General features: G+C 38.3%; 1 protein-coding gene across 4 annotated transcripts in view; it reads left to right on the top strand.

The window, feature by feature from the left end:
- ZNF462 (zinc finger protein 462) overlaps positions 1-20,018 on the top strand; it is an 89,452-nt gene that overhangs the window by 45,196 nt on the left and 24,238 nt on the right. For 2 of the 4 annotated variants that reach the window (XM_042823014.1, XM_042823015.1), the window contains exons 4-8: positions 862-1,026; positions 2,724-2,827; positions 6,144-6,262; positions 10,027-10,218; positions 19,799-19,879. In XM_042823014.1, the coding sequence (XP_042678948.1) occupies positions 862-1,026; positions 2,724-2,827; positions 6,144-6,262; positions 10,027-10,218; positions 19,799-19,879 (661 nt within the window). The remainder of the gene's footprint in view (positions 1-861; positions 1,027-2,723; positions 2,828-6,143; positions 6,263-10,026; positions 10,219-19,798; positions 19,880-20,018) is intronic. The other 2 variants (XM_042823016.1, XM_042823017.1) reach the window with 2 other exon arrangements.

Consider the following 20,018-nt stretch of genomic DNA (forward strand, 5'->3'; position numbering starts at 1 on the left):
ACCCTTCTGCACCCCAAGAGGCTGCCTGTTACTAATGCCCACTTGCATGTTCTGTTTGACAGCCAAATGACCACAGGCTAATGAATGACTCAGCTTGCCAGTTGAGCTCCATAAGTCAATTACACATTCTGCTTTAATTTCCTCATCCTTTCCTTCGTTTTCCACCCCTCCCTAGGTTCCGTGGGAGGCCCTAAGCTTTCTAACTGCTTCCTTCAATATTCTCCTTATCTTACTTTCCTCCTACCCTTCTGGAAGGCCATCTGGATCTCACAGTTCCTTGTTCTTTTGTTGCAAGGCAGCCATGTATTAGATTTTTTATAAAATGTCCCATTCCCATTTTAAGTGTATCACTGGATAACTCTTTAGTTTACTTCGCAATCATGTTTATTATAGTAACTTTCTTTTATAAACCACTAAATGCTAGTATGACAGAAATCTGTCTGATGACTGAAGCTTTGGACAAGTGTCCCATAATCAGAAAAACAAATTGTACTCTTTTATCCTGCTCACACACTCCATTCTTTCTGCTTTATTGAGGAATACAGTTGCTGCAGAAAATATCTTCGCAGCTGCTGGGGAAGTAGAGGTGTCATGAAAGAGCACAATTTCAGGTCAAATTGCATTGTCTTCTGGAGTACTACTGTTATGCTGAAACTGAAAGTTTCAGTTGCGCAGATGTCCAGCCCTGTTATTATGGAGGCATTAATAGACATCAGCAAAAATTGACCTTGCTGTTCCTCAAGACTTGATTTGTACATTAAGCATAATTTCTCTCCAGCTGTAAAATCTAGTCTGTATTCCTAAAAATGAGATAGCAAAGCACTTCAATGTATGAATTGATCTGTGCTTGTGTACTCATAGGCTTTTGGACACCTGGAAGATGTTTCAAAACTTAAAGAGCGGAAAGTGGTTGGTTACAAGTGTAAATTTTGTGTGGAAGTCCATCCAACACTTCGAGCCATTTGTAATCACCTCCGCAAACATGTCCAGTATGGGAATGTCTCTTCTGTGTCAGCTACGGTAAAGGTGAGAATTTTAAAACTGCGACAGCGACTTTTTGCATTGTTTAAAATTAAGCACTCATTGAAAAGTTGTGGAGGCCTCTTGTGTAGTTGACTGTTATTCCAATTCATTCCAGTTATTCCAGTTCAGAATGATTTTTTAATCTAATTCTTGCAGTGCATGCTGTTTATTTTAAGATGTTTTAACTTTTTTCCACTCTTGATCTAGGGGCATGAAGACTATTTAATTCTCATTTCTTCTCAGCCGCAAAGGAGTTGATGTCGCTGATGACCGAAAGACTTGGTTTATGAGCAGGAGGCTTTCTCTCAGCTATTGTGGGCTACTTTGCTACTTAGTTAAACCGTGAAAGAGCTGTTTTTTTTTTTTTTTTTTTTTTTTTTTTTTTTTAAAGAAGAGTAAGTGTGCACATTCAGACGGATGAAGTTGCTTATGGTATGCCTTTCTACAGGAAATTTCCTTGCTGGCTCCAAACAAAACGTTCAGCTGGCCAGCTGACCCAGTGGTACCATTCAGGCTATTAGCTGTAAGAATGTCATTCCTTTCTCCCTGTGAAAAAAAGTTGTCTTCTGGAACATCTCCAAGGATATGCTTTGCATCACAGCCTGATTTCTATATATCAGCAGAGACAGAGCAAGTACAATAAGGCTGTAGGAAGTAGCTGTGTATTCCTTCTCCTTGTGCTGCAGTTTGGTAAAGATTCCTGCTGCAAGTCTCAATGACTTAGGATGCTTTTTTCATGACACCAGCTATGATTTGTAAGGAAGCAGAATCCTTCAAGGCCTAGCTTATGCTTCCTCCAGAGAGCTTTCTTTGCCCTACAGCTGCCCTTCCTTTACTTTACCTGACAGTATTGACAGACTGGGAGGCTTCTCTCCTTTCAGACAATTTCCTCTCTTCCCTGCTTCTCATATGAATTTGATGTGGGATCAATGACATCTTTTGAATGAAAAGATACTATGCAGCTGGGAACAAAATCTGAAATCCAAGGCTAAAAGAACATGATACATACTCTTACAGGTTTTTTAAAGTTGCTGTAAAAGTGTGTGCTTTGTTCAGAGGAATGAAAGGACAGAAGAGTTAAGAAAGTGAATAAGAAAATACTTAGGTTTATTTTTTTAAGAAGATTTCTAGAATCTTAGAGCACTTTCTTGTGAATTTGACTCTAATGGGCAACTATGTAGTAAAGCAGAGTAGATTTAGTTTGTAGAGTAGCTATACTGTAAAGCTATGTGAAAATGAGCTGAAGTGAACTTACTCTATATCTTAGCAAGTTTTCACTGATCAGGTCTAGAAGATTCATCTAGAGATTATTGAAAGTTGATTCAGTTTCTTGTCTTTTTGCTTTATTTGACTATCAGGAGACTTTTATTTTCCCTCCAAGAGTAGGCCCATATTTCAGGAAGCCATTAATAGGGATATATTTAGAAAAATAGCGTAGTGGGAAAGCTAGGTATTAAAATGAGCACATGGGAAAGCCTGAGGGGCAGAAGGGAGAGAGAATTGATGGCTTTGGGGTGGTATGTGTTTTTTAGCAGGAAGCTGAAGATTCTTCAAACACAACTTTGGAGGGTTTTGAGGGAGCCAAAGACCCTGGCATTCTGGAATTTGCAGAAGCTGAATCTGGAGCATTCTTGGAAGATGAAACCAGACCTGGGGGCTACTACTGCAGCCAGTGTGACCGGGTTTTGATGTCTATGCAGGGTCTGCGATCTCACGAGAGGAGTCACTTGGCTTTGGCCATGTTTACCCGGGAAGACAAGTACAGCTGCCAGTATTGCTCCTTTGTCTCTGCTTTCAGGCACAAGTAAGTTGTGGCTTTTTGTTTTGTTTTCAAAAGAAGCACTGACTAGAACTACTGTTTCATAGGTTGACACTGAAAAGCAACCTCAAGCTGATTTTGAGCAACACTTGTCTCAGCATTTGGGTGTCTTCTGCACTATCTTTGTGTGCATTTGCTTATAAAAGGACACATCTATATAGCCTGATTTTTATTTTTTTAAGCCCCTTTCTGCTGCATGCAAGCAAATAACACAGCTGCTTTCAGCAGGTAAACTGTGAATCCCACCACTTATGAAACCCTGCCAAATGCATGCGACTTGGCAAGTGAATAAGAGTGAAGTACATTTCTTTTTAATCCTTAATATATAGTGAACTTCCGATGTGCACAACTATATTGTTCGCAATGACTACAACTTTCTGACAATTGAGTTTTCATTTCTCATGTTAAATAGCTATCATAAACTTTCCTTTAAAAATTGACATTTTTCTTCCTTAAGCATGATGTGCAGTTTTCACTCTACAAACATTTCAGTTTCATGCCAGCATGGCATATGTGACTTCATCAGCCTGTTTCCTTGTCTCATTTTGCATAATGGAAATATGAAGTCATAACAAATAGGCAGGTTCCTTCTGATTTTCTTCCTAGCAATTGATTTTGCCATCAGCTTTATAATTGTATATAAATATAATATATATATGATGTATAATTATAAAGCTCACATATATATATATATAAACACTCATATATATATATATATATATATATGAGAATTCAAAAAAATATACGTATATGCCAAAAAGGAGGTAAAAGGGTCTTTTCTGAAGACATTTAGAACTGTCTGTTTCCTCTGTGACACATCATACATGTGACAAACATTCTCTAGATTCTGGGAAGAGAGCTGCTTCCTTACTATCTTAACAGAAGTACTCCACGTGGTCATTCACTATAGGCATTCATAACACCATCAGATACATTCTAAAATTTGGTGAATACTGCAATTAAATGCATGTGGGAGGGAAAGCACAGTAAAATGCATTTTTATACACCTTACATTAAAAACCAAGATTTCTTTTGGTATGCCATGGCAAGCTGATGACACAGGTTGAAAAGATCCATGGGATTGAGCAGTCAAGAGTGACAAAGGGGATGGGGGGGGAAGGGAGAAAGAGTGGATACTACTGAGCATATTTCACCTTGCTTAGCCCAGGCTGACACTGAGAATGACCTCAGTAGGCCTACTATTTGCCTAATCAGCTGGTTTGCTTTCAAAAATCAGACTTGTTTTTAGAGTTTTTAGGAATGAATACCTACCTTAGGAATGAATAAACTATTGTCCTATGAGTAGAAGTGTTGGTAAGCCAGGAAATGGTGAATGACTCACAGTTGTCATCTTCATTTGATAATAAGTGTTGCTGCTGTTGTCAAGGTGGTCTTCATCTTTTATTTCTGATGCAATTACTCTCTTGGGAAATAAAGTTTATGAAAGAAACCAAATCAGTATTTAATTAATCTACTGTTCTTCTAAATCTTACCAAATCTTAACCTGCCTTTGGAAGAATGGTGCTGGCAATGTGTGTGATCATGAATACAGTTTTAAGTATTACTATGTAAAACACTTGAAGGTATGTATTACAGAATAGTTTGAATATGTATTGTACACATCTTTGTCAGATTGTTTAACTGTTCAGTAAGATCATTGGCTATTTAAAACATGCTTTTGATTTAAACAATAGCAGGTAATAAAGAAAAACTGGCCTACCCCTTCCAACAACCAGTACCAGCTCAAGAGGAGCGTAGTTTTCATCCAAAGAGATACTGCGAGGCTCCACCCATTCTGGTCACTCATGTGCACTACTTGCACCTGAGCTCCCTGGATTAGCCACACCTTCCCACCTGTTGCTCAGCCCTTGGTTCAGTCTGTGACCTGGAAATTCTGCAACTTCAGCTGTTCAAGTGTCTTAGTATCTGGGACATTTATTTCCCCATTTGCCTAGAAAAGCTGTACATTTTGTCTTCCCACAAACTTCATCCTCAATTTTTTTAAAAAACTTATATTTGTATAAACTGGCCCTGAAAGGAGACACAAATTTATTTCTAATTTTTTTTTTTTTTTACTGCCATCAAATTTTTGAATATAGAGACTTTAGCGCTCTTGTAAACAGGGATTTTCTGTCTCAAGTGCTACAGTGTGGTACTAAAGATCCAATGACAATCTGTAGTGAGAGTAGGCTGGAACAGCCTACACTTGACTTGCATGTTGATCCTCCATAAAAACATGATGATCAAAGTAAAGCAGAAGGAAATAAGCCTGAAGTGTGTCTAGAATTAAATTGGTAAATGGGGGGATAGTTTTTTCAAATGAACAGTTCTCCAATCTGCACTACCTTTTCATTCCATCACCACACGTAAGGAGACTGAAATTAACCATAATAACAAAACAGTAGTGTTTTCAAGGAAGAGGCTTTACTAGAAAAGTTTACAAAACAAGCTGAGGCTACCTGCCTACCACCTTGAGATTGTGAACTGAGGACTATGATCCAAAATGTGGGAGCTGAACAGCTCTGCAGGACTTACAATGAATTTGTTCTTTTTTTACAAACTGTGGGAAGTGCCCTTTTTCCTTTCAAAATTTCTCTAAGCTGTTACAAGAAGCTGTGGAGAGACTAAGTTGTGATCATACCCCTATATTCAGGCTGTCAATTTCTGTGAAGAAAGTTGAGGCTGCTCATAGTCACCCCTTCTTCTCTTGTTGAGCTTTGTTCAGGATCTCCCTCACTGTTATTCCTGAAACTCTGTTGCCTTTTAATCCCGGAACTCATCAACTGCAGCCTGCTGGCATCCTCCCCAGAGTAGGATCGCTAATCTGCTTTTGCTGTAACCAAAAGAAGGCTTCCTCATTAAAGCTGGTCAAAAATATCTTTTTTTTTTTAATCTATATACCATCAAGAGGACAGAAAAGAGGCGTATTTTCACAAAAATGTCTGCCAGGAAAATAAATCTCTGTAGTGATAATTCTACTGTTCTTGTACATTTCTTGTTTCTATCAGCTGGTCTCTCAAGTCTGGATCAGGTATAATTTAATTTATACTAATCTTGTCCTAGAAGTTTATTTAAGTGGCTTGCTCTCTGCATAACAGAATTGGTGTTAGCTCTGCTTCTTTTCTTCAGATTAGATTCTGCTTTATTCTGTAGGCAGACCTTTGAGTTTAAAGAGATTGCAGAAGAGCTTCATATTCCTCTTATTTAACTTATTATTGCTAAGTTTTACTTTGCATTTAGAGGGATAGCTTGAATGTTTTACTCTTTTATGTTTCCCTTTTCTGTCTTTCTCTTTTTCAAGTCTGGATCGTCATATGCAGACCCATCATGGACACCATAAACCGTTCCGTTGCAAATTGTGCCCATTCAAGTCCTCTTACAATAGCCGCCTGAAAACCCATATACTCAAGGCTCATGCTGGTAAGTTTTCTCTCTTAGTTTAGCAGTCCAGCAACAGAAATGGCCAGTGTATTCTTGTTGCTCATCAGAGATGCTGGTTTGAATCCCGTGTTTTGTCACCAAATTTGGGTAAGATTTTTATGGCAAATCAGGATTGGGCAACCTATGTACTTACTGGAATTGGTGAAAGTTTGAATGTTTTTGGAAAGACAAGAATTTTAAACAAGACGAATAGTTCATGAATGGCCCATTCTATTTTCATTGTTGTAAATGATAAATGAACTTATTCAGTCTGCTTACACCAGTGTCTTAACTTTGCTCTTTTATATTTATATTTGTGCTTTACTTGGGAAAAGGCTTGTGAACTGAATGTTTTTTGGGGAGACTCTCACTTGGCTTTCATAGTAAAGCCAAATACTGCAGACGTCAGGTCTATATACAGCAGAACATCATCATTCTTTTATCACACATGGTAGTTCTCTGTGTTGTGTTGTAGAATACATGAATGCAAACATGGTGCTGATGAACCAGAATTGGGAAGGGGATGTGTCATGCAGGATAGGTCATCACAGAGTATTGCACCTTTGATTATTAAAAAGCTTGAGACTCAAAATTTCCTGGTAGATATGTCTTGTCTCCTGTCCTTGGCCCTACACTCTTGACATCATCATACATTATGTGCTGAAGGCTTATTAGAACATTGGAGTCAAGAACTGCTGTCTGTGTTCCCTATTGTTGCATCTTTCTGGTTAAAAAAGATGAAAAAACATTTCCCAAACTGCAGTCCAAACATGCACTTCAATACAAATAATAGGATACTGACTGATCTAAAAAGAACACGAACTAGACCAGTTGTCTCCAGTTACTCAGACATAGAAACTACTGGAACAGATGACACATGGGTAGAAGTATGTTCCTTGTCTTATTATTTGTCACACTATACTCTATACTCATTATAGTTGGAGTGGAGGAGGAAGGTGTGAAAAGGAGTAGAAAAGGCAGGAAGAGTTCATAACTGTCTACTGATTATTTTTTTTAGAGAAAACTATCACCCCCTGATTCAAGGCGTTTTTTGTTGACAAAATGTAGTGGAGATTGATGATCTTGGTTGCACTCAATTTCTGATACTGGTTTCAAATGTCGCAGAGTTAGTGCCAGGACCCTTTTCTGTACTTCAATGGGTGTTGTTGATTAGCTGGTCTGTTACCAGCCTCATTATGTATGGGACTATGGCATTCTATACTTTCTAGGTAGTCCAACGATATGCAGCAGTTCTTGTTTATAAAATCCCACATCCTGTATGAAGATGACACAGATCTTCATCTTCACCAAACAGAATGTTTCCTTTATGCTGTTGTAAAGTTGGACTCTTTGCGTTACCTTGTTTGAACCTGCCTGAATTTTGGAGCCAAAGTTTGCGCGCAACTGGTACTTATTTCATACTCCTCTTCATGTATTGTTTTATTTATTATGAATTCATGCTATTGAACTTGACTAGTGGACAGTCCTTGAAGGACCATATTTTGTATCATATGAGAACACAATTTCATGGTTGCTTGGATAGTGTTTTGCACAATGACTTGTGTAATAGGGTTTTCAAAGACTTATGATCTGTTTCTGCCTCAGTCCATTTCTACCAAACAAATATTCTCATCACAGAAAATTACTTGGATGTTTTTCACTCAGTTTTGCTTTGTTGTGTTTTGAGAGTTAGTCCTTCAGAAATACATACTACTGAATAACACACAATGAAGAATATTCTTCAGATTCCCCAGTTTTTCAGTGATGCAGGGGTTTTCAAAACCTCTTTTGTTGCCATTTTTTCTCTTGTCAATCATCTTATTATCAGTTTATTTAGAAATAGAAATTTCTATATCCCTTCATTTATTTGTCTAGAGTCTCCTGGAGATCTTTAAAGTTCTTTAACTTTTTTAAAGTTTTTTAAAGAAAAATTCTAAAGGCCAGAGTAGTGTGGCTCTGCTCACATTCTGTGAAATCTGGAACATAATACTCCAAATATATATCAGGTGTTGATACTGTCCTCTCCCCTCAAATTTCTACATGCATTTATTTGTGTGTATATTATTATGATTATTTTTTAAGTGCAAAACCAGCAGTTGAAAATGCACTCTAATGAGCAAAACTATAGTCTTGCCTCTAGAATAAAATACATCCTTTCATGCTGATATTCTGCTGAGCTGTTTTTGATAAGTAGTGGATACATGTATTAATTGTCTCCAGACTTCTTAATATATAATCATCCTGTATTCCTTTTGATGTCTTCTGATGCTTTTAAGCTAATGGTTGGTGCTCACTGTTGTCCCACAGTTTCTTATTCTGACAAACTGTATTTCACTAACCATATATACTTCGGGAATTTCTTGTGGCCTTGTATTATGCTGTTCCATTAAGTAAGTTTTTGTATGTGGTATGCAAAATGTGTTTTTTTTTTTTTCCTGTTTGTATAAAACTAATACGTAACTCTGATGTGATATGCAGATGAGGAATACCATTTGAACACACACGAGACAATTTCTCATTTCGTCAGTTTGGACTCTTTCAGATGTATGGAAAGAGGCTTTCTGAGAGTTTGTGTTTTATCCCAAAAATTAGATTAGTTTTTCTGGAAGAGAGATCTGAGTGCTATGTTTTTTGTATAATGGTTGCTGATCTTTTCAGGTGTGCTTACTCCAACTTGCTTCAATAAGCATGTTTACATGTTCCCTTTTGGTTCAGGTATTTGTGGTTGTCAGAAATGATGCTGTTTGAGAATCATGTTTGCTAAATTTATTGAGAGATGGAAAACATATTCTGCCTCATTCATTACCAGAGCTCTTGTTCTTCTGTTACTGTTCATGAATATTTCACTCCAATATTAGTTTTGGCTCTTTGTGTACAACTCATATGTGGCCAGTGTTACTCTTGTACACGGAAGTGGCAATTCCAAAACAATAGCTTGGCACCTGTATAAAATCACATTGTTTCTGTTGGGAGAGTTTCACTTTGTCTTCCAATTGCCTCCATGCTTAATGCAAAACAAATCTTATCTAAGGATTTGTTTCCCTTTGTTTGCTGTCTCTGTAGCTTGGAATGTGTTCAAAATTAAATTCACTACCGTTCATTACTTCTGTTCCTTCACTTCTTTTGGTGCTTTTTCATAACATGCTTTCACATAGCCTTGCAGATATGCACTTTTCTTGGTATTGCCATGTTTGCTTCTTGTTGTGAACCGACCTTGACTTGGTTACCAGTTTTGTGCAGATTATTCCTGCGTAGTGGCAAGTTTTTTGTAAGGAAAATGTGTCCTTTCTCAAATGTAAATGCCTTTTTCTTTTTTCTTTTGCACTTTTTTTTTTTTTTTTTTTTTTTTGAGGGACCTCTGTTAGCATTTTCTAGTCCATCTTGCTTCTTTAAGCTGCATGCAGAAACAAATGACTTCACCTTCTATAGTTGCTGTGCTCCCCAAAATGTTTGGAAAGGCTGTAGTTCAGTGATTCCATTTTCATCTCAGTCTGTTTTCTTCTCATACCATGCAATGCAGGCATGCTATTACTTTGGTCTCTATTTTTTGGCATCGACCACTTTACAAGGATCTACAGCTGTCCAAGAAATGGAGCAAACTCCAGATTGTTCCTGCAAGGAAATGCACATAGCTTGTTCAGTCAGGGATCAGTCTGGTGCTGAAGGAGTCCATGTGAACTTTACTGCCAAGTTCAGTAGAAGTATGGGGGCCCCATTTTGTTTCTTTTGTGAGCTGATGACTTGCCTGTATTTCGCTCACCCAGGTGAACATGCCTACAAATGTTCCTCCTGCTCATTTTCCACCATGACAATCAGCCAGCTGAAAGAGCATTCCTTGAAAGTGCATGGGAAAGCACTGACACTACCAAGACCCCGCATTGTCAACCTTGCAGCCTCACACGCCCACCACACCTCCAAGAACCACACTCCTGCTGAAGAAGTGGAGGACTCTAATGGTAAGAGGTGCCTCAGAGCAAGAATTTAATTTCCTAAGGTGCCACTTAATATATTGATTGAAAACAACCAAAAAACTCCCCCCCCAAAAAAAACAACATAGAGCAGGCAGCTTGTCCACAAAGCAGCTTCATTTGATTGTTAATAAAAATCAGAAGTTGCATCAAAAACAGAAGTATGCATGGTATTTTAGGATGATTTTTAGATCCTCATTCGTGCATACCCCATTAACTTGTCCTGTCACCAGTTGAGTTTAGAATATCTCAGTGCTGGCTTTACTTCTTAACAATATTTAAATTGCAGAAAATTTTCAAATGCAGAGCTTGTACTGATAGCCAGTGGGAAAAGGATCATCTAACTCCATCCACACTCCTGAAAAACAGCCCTTTGTCTTGTTAGAGAACTTCAGTGAAATCGTGAGATTAAGATTAAAATGTGAACATGTAATGATAATAAAAGTAATTATTCCTCTTGCTCTCAATACAGAGGACAAAAAAAGTACATCTAGATACTAAGCTGCATCTGCAAGAAGGAAAATTTTAGAACTGTTTTCTTTTGTGTATTTTCCTTGAAAGCTGTTAACACTTAGTGGTAGATGAATACCCAGAAGATACTTAGAAAGCAGCAAAGGGTGCTGTTAACAGGCAAAATGCAAACTCATAGAAGAGATTTTGCATGGTACCCTATGAAGTGTATAGACTTTTTAAGTGGTAGGTAATGAGGTATGCTTTGGATATCAGCTCCTGCCTAACAAGAAGAGAGCAGGTCTTTAGGCAAAAAAAGTATTGATTCCATACATGGAACTGTCAGACAATTGCAAAGACAATCAGAGAACTGGAGCACCCTTCCTACGAAGACAGGCTGAGGGAGCTGGACTTGTGCAGCCTGGAGAATGCTCCAGTGGGACCTCACTGTAGCCTTCTAGTATTTAAAGGGAGCTTATAAATAGGGGAGGGATTGTATTTTTACATGGCCTGATAGTGACAGGACAAGGGGGAACTGTTTTAAACTGAAAGAGAGGATATTTTATTTATATATTAGGAGAAAATCCTTTATTCAGAGGGTGGTGAGGCCCTGGCACAGCTGCCCAGAGAAGCTGTGTTGCCCCATCCCTGGAGGTGTTCAAGGCCAGCTTGGATGGGGCCCTGGGCAGCTGAGCTGGTGGGGACAGCCCTGCTGATGGCACGGATTGGGGCTGGTGGGCTTGGAGATCCCTTTGAACGTAAGCCATGCTAGGATTCTGTGATTCATGGATGAGTTGCACACAGGTGGAGAATGTAGATGAAGCTGAAAAAGCTTAGACCTTTCTATGTTTGGGGAACTGCAATGTGTTAGAAATGGGGAAAAAACAATTCTTCCCAGAAGTGTGACAGAAGTTTTTGGTGGATTTTTTGTTCATTTTGTTTCTTATTAAAAACTATTTTTGTTTGTTGGTTTCTGGCAAAGTGAGGGAGTGTTTTAAATATTATCAATAATTTTTTGTGCCATTTTTGGACTCCCATCTTCCCTTCTTCCCTATTTTGCCCAAAAAATAAGTGTAAAATGAGAAAGAGAGGAAGATAAGAAGTAAATGTTGCATAAAATGGTGGAAAGGAATTTGAAGAAAAAACTAATCAGCATAGAAATACTTACTTGAAGAGAGAAATGAATAATATTTTTGTGGTTATGCAAGTCATTTCTGGAGTCAGAATCAGAATCTTATCAAAAGATTTTGACCAGCTGTTCTCGGATGCCTTTTGTGAAGAGGTTGTGTGGAACGGTACAGTGAAGACTTACTAACTGAGCTTTTATTTTTGCTAATGATAGCTTAAACTAATCCAACAAGCAGGGTACATCTTGTGATTGTATTCTGGTTTTTATTGCTTAAAAAAAAAAGTTACACTGCTGACTTTCAATAAGTGGAGAATAATTTTTAGTGGCTGTTCTTTCCTATATGTTAGTGATCTCTGAATAGAAATAGTGGTGTTGAGACATAAAGAAGTACAATACTTGAATTTGGTAACAATAGTACACTTTCTTCTTTTCTTGCTTATCCCAGGAGCTCAAAGGCATGGTTAGTGAAGTTAAAAATTCAAGCGCGGATCTCTGTAGAGGATAATTTTATGGTCCTCAATGTAAATTATAGAGAAAAAAAAAATCTGTTAACAAAAACACCTTAGGAGATTGACTCAGTTACCTAGATATGTATTGGAGCCAGAAATGAAGGCAGAGTCTGTCCCAGGTAGCTTGGTCATCCTTAAACGGTTACTGGTTAAGACACTGACAGTAATTGAAGCAACCCGTTGTGGAGCTAGTCAGATGAGGTGTTGTAATAACAGTGTTAGTGTTTTCAACCTTGTTTGAGGAAGGCATAAACTGTTTTAAGTATATATTGTTTTCTTCATGAGGAAGTTGGCTTCGGTTTGTGGTAATGGTGGAAGCTCTTAGGTCATAATTTATTTTGAATAAATCAAACTAGAAAAAAGACTTGTCTCAGCAATAGGAAATGCTCATCTGTTTGAGCAGCTCTCACATACAGTTGGAGATTACTGGAAATGAGACTTAGAGTAGTGTAGTTGGATTTTGGTTTTGTTGCTGTGTATAAGTAAACTATACATTATAAATTAATTCACTTGGGATGTGGACTTGAGTTAGGGATGGGATGAGTGGCATACAAAAGGATGCCTTGCATTGTTATAGGCCTGTTTGTAGGTAGGTATGAAGCTGCTAGTATAATTGAAATGGCTGTAGAAAAGATTTGGTTCTGTTTGTGGATGAATACTGTAGTTGAAGTAAGAAACGGAGCAGGATGGCTTGCAGAGATTTGAAGAGAAAGCAGAACTCGTCGTTTAATGAGATAAAAAAGGGAAAGGGAATCAAATTGTAAAAGCAGAGTCCATGTCTGAATGGAGCTGTTCTGGGATAAGATAAAAAATTTGTTTGCCAAAGTGTCTTTCTCAGGACAATCCTTTTTTTTTTTTTTTTTTTTTAATTTAATTTTAGATTTTGTCAGATTGATTCATTTATTAGAAGATGCAAATATATTTCAATTTCTTTACCTTAGTTCTCTGTTGGTAGCAGTAAGCGTATTTGAAGTGCTTATATCCTAGATGTTTTGGACAACACTGTCATTAGAAACTCTAACAGCCACTTATATGCTTTTCTCAAGGCAGTAGTATAAAAAGGTGTCTGTGTCTATCTCAGTTGTATCACCTGTGAAAGCTTTCCTAACGGGGCACTGTTGGAAGATACTGCTTTTTGTATCCCATCTAGTGTTCCGCATGTTGTGTAGTTATTTCTTTATATGTAAGATACCCAGTTTACATTGTGTCCTAATCTAGGTAGATGTAAAACAGTCAATTATTTTTTTTTTCTTTTTTTTTCTTTTAAATAAATGCCATGGAAGATCAGCAAATGCAGCAAATGTTGACCACTAGTGCAAGTTCTCTCTGTTCTTGAATAGTGTAGTGGCACTGAATGGTTTGTGGTATCCAATCATTGTTGAAACTGTTGCTGTTGGGGTAAATTTTTCTTCTGCTCCCCTAATAATTCATAGGTATTTTTCCTCTTTAGGAAAAAAAAAGAAAAGAGAGAGAGAGAGAGGAAAAAAAAGGTTAGCTATGATCTGACTACTTGCAGTTGTATGGTTGGCTTTTTTGTTTGGATTTACTTACATGTCTGCTCTTTACAGTGACATGTGGCTTTACAGTTTTGCAATCTAAGGGAGTAAAAATTAGATATAAATTGAAAAACTGCAAACTGTTGGGAGAAAGATTGAGTAAATCACCTAATAAGGCCTATTTGTGTGTTCTTTCATGCTCTTTTTGAGAACGAGATTATATTCATGTTACTCTCTGCCCAGAAGAGCTATATAGAATTATTAATGGTACTGTCATGTTGTGGGACAGTGTATCTCACAGATAAGGGTTTCCAGTACTGTGCTGTGAAGAGTCAGCTCTGTTCTGTTGACTTGAGTGCAAGGCAGTGTAGTTTCAGTGTCTGCATTGACAAATCATATTAAGAGACTACTATCAGTTTCAGTAAGGAAGAAGAGAAAGCAAGGCAAACACAAAAATTGTTTAAGAAAGCAGAGTAGCAAATGTTATCTGCAATGTAATCGTCCCTAAGGAGAAAGCACATATGGGCACAGTTTATGTGAATACTGAGGTTATGCATGTCAAGAGCTGCGGAGATGGTGGACTGCCTGCCTACCTTGTAAAAACGAGAGAAATCCATGAGTGTAGCCAGTTCTCCTGAACCAGAATGATTCTACAGATTGATAAATTGTTTCATGTTGTCACTTCATGCCTAGCAGTAGCTTTTGGGAATATGTAGAAGAGTTGCCCTAAACTGACCTTGCAAATACTATTGCTTTTTTGAGTATATCTTTATTTTTATAAAAGAAACAACAAAACTCTTTGGCCTAGCTACTTTGTAGAGCACAGAACTTCTCTATGTTCATGTGGCTAGCAGATTTGAAGCCTTGTAAATTTGTTTGCATTATGACTGTGTGCAGTAGATCAAAATAATAGGTTTTTAGTTTTACTGATGAAGAATATTGAGTTGCAGAAATGGCATGTAAAAGTTGTGGATGTGGCTTCTGGTATCTTCTCAGTCATGCTGCCTTTGTATCAGACCATTCCTTTTCAGTAGTAACCAGCTTTTGAAATGTAGAAAGCAGCACACTTTATGTGTACCCTTGAAATTCAGTAGTCACTTTTCACAGTAATGCAAACCAAACAGTATCTGTCACTGATACCAGCATACATGCAAGGTCTGAGCTAGAAGATGTTTTTAGTTTCCTGGTGCATGCTATGCCAGTAGTTTCATCAAATTGAATTACTTGAAGGATCAAATGCTTTGAAAATTGCTAAGTGGAACACCTATTGCACTGTTAAAGCTTCTTCTGAACTTTAGGCTTTGCCATTGGAAAAAACTGCTTCACTTAGAGACTGGAATAGAAGTCTATCTGGTAGCTTTGATGGAGCTAAGTAGGGTACAAAACTGCTTGACTAAGTAGTGTCTCTGGGACTGTTGTATAAGAACTATAAATCCCTTCCTATTCTTGTACACTTTTCCAAAATAGGTAATGGGTAATCAGGATGTATGTTTCCTGTGCTGTTTGTCAGATGAAATCCTGAGGGGTGCTGAGCACCTTGAATAGGTTTCCTGAAACAATTTAATGTACTACTGGAATGAGAGGAGATATGTGAGGAAGCAAGGAGGCTTTTCAAGAAAATTCTCTCAGCTGGTACCAATGACCATTACAGTGGTCCACTGAGTCTAGAACCACTCAGCTTCCTCTTCCATCTCAAAGAAGAAGCAAACTTTACTTATCCTTACACATGCTACCCCTTATGTGTGTATGTGTGCGTATATTAATAAATATATAATTTTTTTTTAATCCATACCTTAGTTTATATGGCCTTGCAGTTATATATTCATGTGCAGTGTTTCATTTCATAAGGGTTGTTTTTCTAGCCTCCTAACCAGGGCAGAAAGTCCCTCTTCAGCTTTGTTGCTGTTTCTGTGTTGTTGCTATTGTGTCTTATTGTTTTATGGCTACCACTGTTAGAGGAAATTACAGCATGTTAGAATCCTTACATCCTGGAAGCCTTATCTTAGTTCAGAATGGCCTTCCCTTTGTATGTAGGCTGAGATTTGTGGAATTTTGTTTTGAAATTAGGGAGGTTGGATTCTACTCCTTTGACATTTGAGATCCTTCTACTTGCCTGTTGTTTGGGGAGGTGGCCAGCCTGCAGTAACTTCAGTGACTTCACACAAAACTTTAGTGCCTAAACTATTTAATTGCAAGAAAAGTTGGAAGAATAGCATCCATGTTAAATATGCAAAATGGTGGTCTGCATACTGCTGAAAAGATGCTTGTATTTGTGTAGTTATGGTCAAGGTTGCAGGGATGTTTCCCTGTTCTGCCTTTTTCCCTGGTTTTGTGCAATGTGTTAGTAGCACTGCATGCCCATCTTCTCTGTTAATTATCAGATTAATGTTTCTTTCCTGCAGCCTTGTTCTTTTTCCAGCCATGTTCTTTCTTCATCTGACCAAGAGCTGGTTTATTCTCTCTCCTCATAGTTACTCTTTTAGGGGTATTCTCAGTGGCCACAATGCTTGCCAATGCTTGTTAAAACTTTCAAGCACTTGTTCGTTTGTCTTTTTTCTTGTGATCAGCATTAAACTAATTATCAAATGTGGAATCACACAGGAGCTTTTCTCCTGCATCAGACTGACAAGGACTGGTGGAATAAGTAAAGGGCTTGTTCACATCCAAGTTTACCAAACAAAGTCCCCCCTATTTCAAGGATTTAGGATAATGGTTACGTCCTTGTTCTAAGCAGCTTTCTTCCACTAGTGTATAGTTTTTTTGGCTGCATAGTTTTCATGCAGCATATTGAGAAGTTCTGTAGCAGATGCTTGTGCTGTCATCAAGTGTGTTTAGTGGGGAGTGTCAACTTGCTGTTTGTTGTGCTCCGTTCTAGCCCTTATCTTTTTGTATAAAGACTGTATTTAGATTTAATGGATGGAAACAAGAACCAGACAGCTGCGTGAAGAAGGTTGCTGCCTGTCTTTGAATGGATTTGGCCAGTCCACTGTGATAGAATTGATGTGATACTGAAAGACTTACCTAGGATGGAGAGAAGATGGAGTAAGTTGTTTGAATGGATTTGAGTAATTAATGAAGGAATAAGCATCTCTTAGATTTATTCATGTTAGTCATAGAAATGGACCCCTTTGTACATACAGGAAAAAGCAAGATACATACGTAGATCCTTGTATTTGTTTCACGAGGTTTTTCTTTTTTTCTTCATTCTGATTCTTGTGCTTAGCATAGAGGATGAAGTGGTAGGTGACACTCTTGTGTCCTGTCCCTGCAGAATAAATAGGATGCTATTGCTCTGAAGGGATATGTGGTATGACTTGACCACCGCTGTGCAAAAGAGCATTTCTTCAAGCTATCATTCCTACATGTTGGTAGCCTTAATGTGTAAGCAAACTGATATTCTCTCAGTCTACTGAGACTCCAGTTGTTTTCTGTTGATCTAAAGCCTGCTTGAGGGATTTGATGCTTGACAGAGAGGCAGAATTTCTTTGTTCATTTTAGCTGTTTTGAAATGGGCTTATGTTTTGGCATCAACATAGTTGGCAGCAGAAGGTTTGACATTCAAATTGCTGCTTTTATTTTTTCTTTAAGGAACATCATTACTATGTTTCAGCAGGAATGTTTGAAAATGCTGCCTGCAGTGATCTGAGATCACTCAGATATGGGATAGAGATGAGGTCTTATGTTGGCAGCAGTAGTAATGCTAATTTGTATTAGTCTCCAGAACATTCTAGAACTTGCCAAGCTCTGTGATTTTAATATGATCTCTCCAGAGTATTTATTTTATAAAAATATATGAGATACATATATTACGTAAAGTTGGAGCTTGAGTTTAGCAGCAATTTGTCAAAGAAGTCAAACATTCAAGTCTTGAATGGATCATCAGCTCCTATGTATCTTCACTGTAATAATAGGATCAGTTTTGAAGCAGAGTGCAAAAATGTAGCACTTGATGGGACTGAACTTTTTCCCCTCTTCATTTTAAGCTACAGGAAAGCATTTAGATGATAGCAGTTTCTTGTATTAATACTTACACTGAATGCAACACGTTTGTGATGGGAAAAGTAGGCCTTATAAATTTGGTATCCTTTCATGACAAGGTTACTCCCCTAGTTGCAGTAAATGGTATAACAGCCAGTTGCTAGCATGTTCCTGAGGGCAGATTTAAGGCCTGTTTTTATGAGCGACTTGGGCAAAAAGATGAGTGGACATTGAGTATGTTTACAGGTAATGCTAAATTAGGAGGTGCTATTGACTCTCTTGAGGGTAAGAATGCCTGCAGAAAGATATTGATAAATTACTGTGCTAGGCAATTTAAAAAGTGCAAGTGCTAAATTGTGCACTTGGGATGGGGCAATCTTTGATTATAAATACATTGCAGGACAAATGGTTGGAGTGCAGCCCTGCAGAGAGTGGTATGTGATGTTCTGTTGACAGCAAGCTCAGTACGAGTTAATGCCTATGGCAGCCAGCCAAAAGGGCCAACCATATTTTGGGGTGCATTAAGCATGGTATAGCTATCTGGTCAAAAGAGATTGTCCCACTCTACTCGGTGCTTGTGTGGCTTGACCTTGAGTACTGTGTTCAGTTTTTGGTGTCACAATTTAAGGACACCTTAACTACTAAAGGGTGTCCAAAGGAGAGCTATGAAGATGGTGAGGAGGGCAAGATGTATGAGAAGCGACTGGGGTTGCTTGGTTTGTTCAGCCCATAGAATACAAGGCTGAGGGGAGGACCCATGGTGACTGAAGTTCCGCACGGGGAATGGAAGGTAGCACTAAGCTCTGCTCGCTCTGTCAGTGACTGGGCCTGAGGGAACATCATGGAGCTGTGTCAGGGGAGAGCTGAGTTGGGTATTAGACTGTAAGCAGGAGGCGGAACAGGGTCCCCAGCAAAGTTGTCATGAGCACAACTCTATTGCTATTAAAGAAGTTTGCAGTGGTTTAATGTGGGTTGCACTGTGTGGAGTTGGGTATTGGACTTGATCTGTACTCCTTTCTTCTCTTAGAGCACTTCCATTTATGAGATGTAATTTATCTCAACAGTGTAAGGAACAGCTAGAAAACTTTTCAGTTTATTTCTTTTTGGAAATTGGTAAACACATGAAGATCCCAGTGTTTGATTGGTAGACAGAAGTCTTGGTCTTAAGTGCCACCTTATACTTAGATTATGGCATTTTATTTTTTTAATAATGCTTGATAAGAATATAGAGTTGAAAAGTGGCAAGTAACTTGAACTTTTTGGATGGCAACAGTCTCAGCCTGCAATATTCTTACTTAAAACAAACGGCAGTGGATAAACAGACATGGAAGAACATGAACACCCACAGCAGGAAAACAATGCACGGAACACATAGATCATCTCTATATTGTAATGGAAAGCAACGGGTGGGTTTGTACACTATAGTTACTTGGCACTATTGTTTAGGACATTTAAAATTGGTTGATCAGCCACCAAAGCAACACAGGCTTTAAGAAGATTTTGTTTATGACTATTAAGTGACCAAATCACCTGCAGAAAAACTTGAGATGAAGCCAGGAAATAAATCCTACTGGTGGTGGTGGAAAAAAAGGGATAAATATAAATTAAATAGCTGTATGATGGAGGGTTTCTTGACACCTAGAATGGATCTTTCCAAATCAAAGCACTGATTGAATATAGTAAGAATTCAGGCAGTGTTTGTGGCCATGATGTGCCTTTCCCGTTATCCTTGAGGATGTTAGTAGGAACCGGTAGTGTTGGAAATTCAAAATCAGAATGACACAGACTGATTGAGATTGAAAGGGACCTCTGGAGGCCATCTGGTCCAACGCCCCTGCTCAAGCAAGGCCAACTAGAGCAGGTGGCCCAGGGTCTTGTCCAGATGGCTTTTGAATATCTCCAAGGAGGAAGACTACAACTTCTCTGGGCAACCTGTGCCATTGCTCAGTCACCCGCACAGTAAAGATGTGCTTCCTGATGTTCAGACAAAACCTCCTGTGTTTCAGCTTGTGCCTATTGCCTCTCATCCTGTCACTGGACATCACTGAAAAGAGCCCAGCTCCAACTTCCTTGCACCTTCCCTTCAGGTATTTATATACATTAATGTGGATATTAATTACTTCTCTAAAGAATCAAGTGTTAAGTAATGTTTTTGATTATGTATGACGTGAAGCTCTTGAACTAGTCCCTTGTTTGAAGGAAGGAATATGGTATAGCTTATTTAAT

The sequence above is a fragment of the Centrocercus urophasianus genome, unplaced genomic scaffold, assembly GCF_019232065.1.
Source record: "Centrocercus urophasianus isolate 14NV4802_14NV808 unplaced genomic scaffold, USGS_Curo_1.0 seq_21, whole genome shotgun sequence".
Classification (NCBI taxonomy): domain Eukaryota; kingdom Metazoa; phylum Chordata; class Aves; order Galliformes; family Phasianidae; genus Centrocercus; species Centrocercus urophasianus.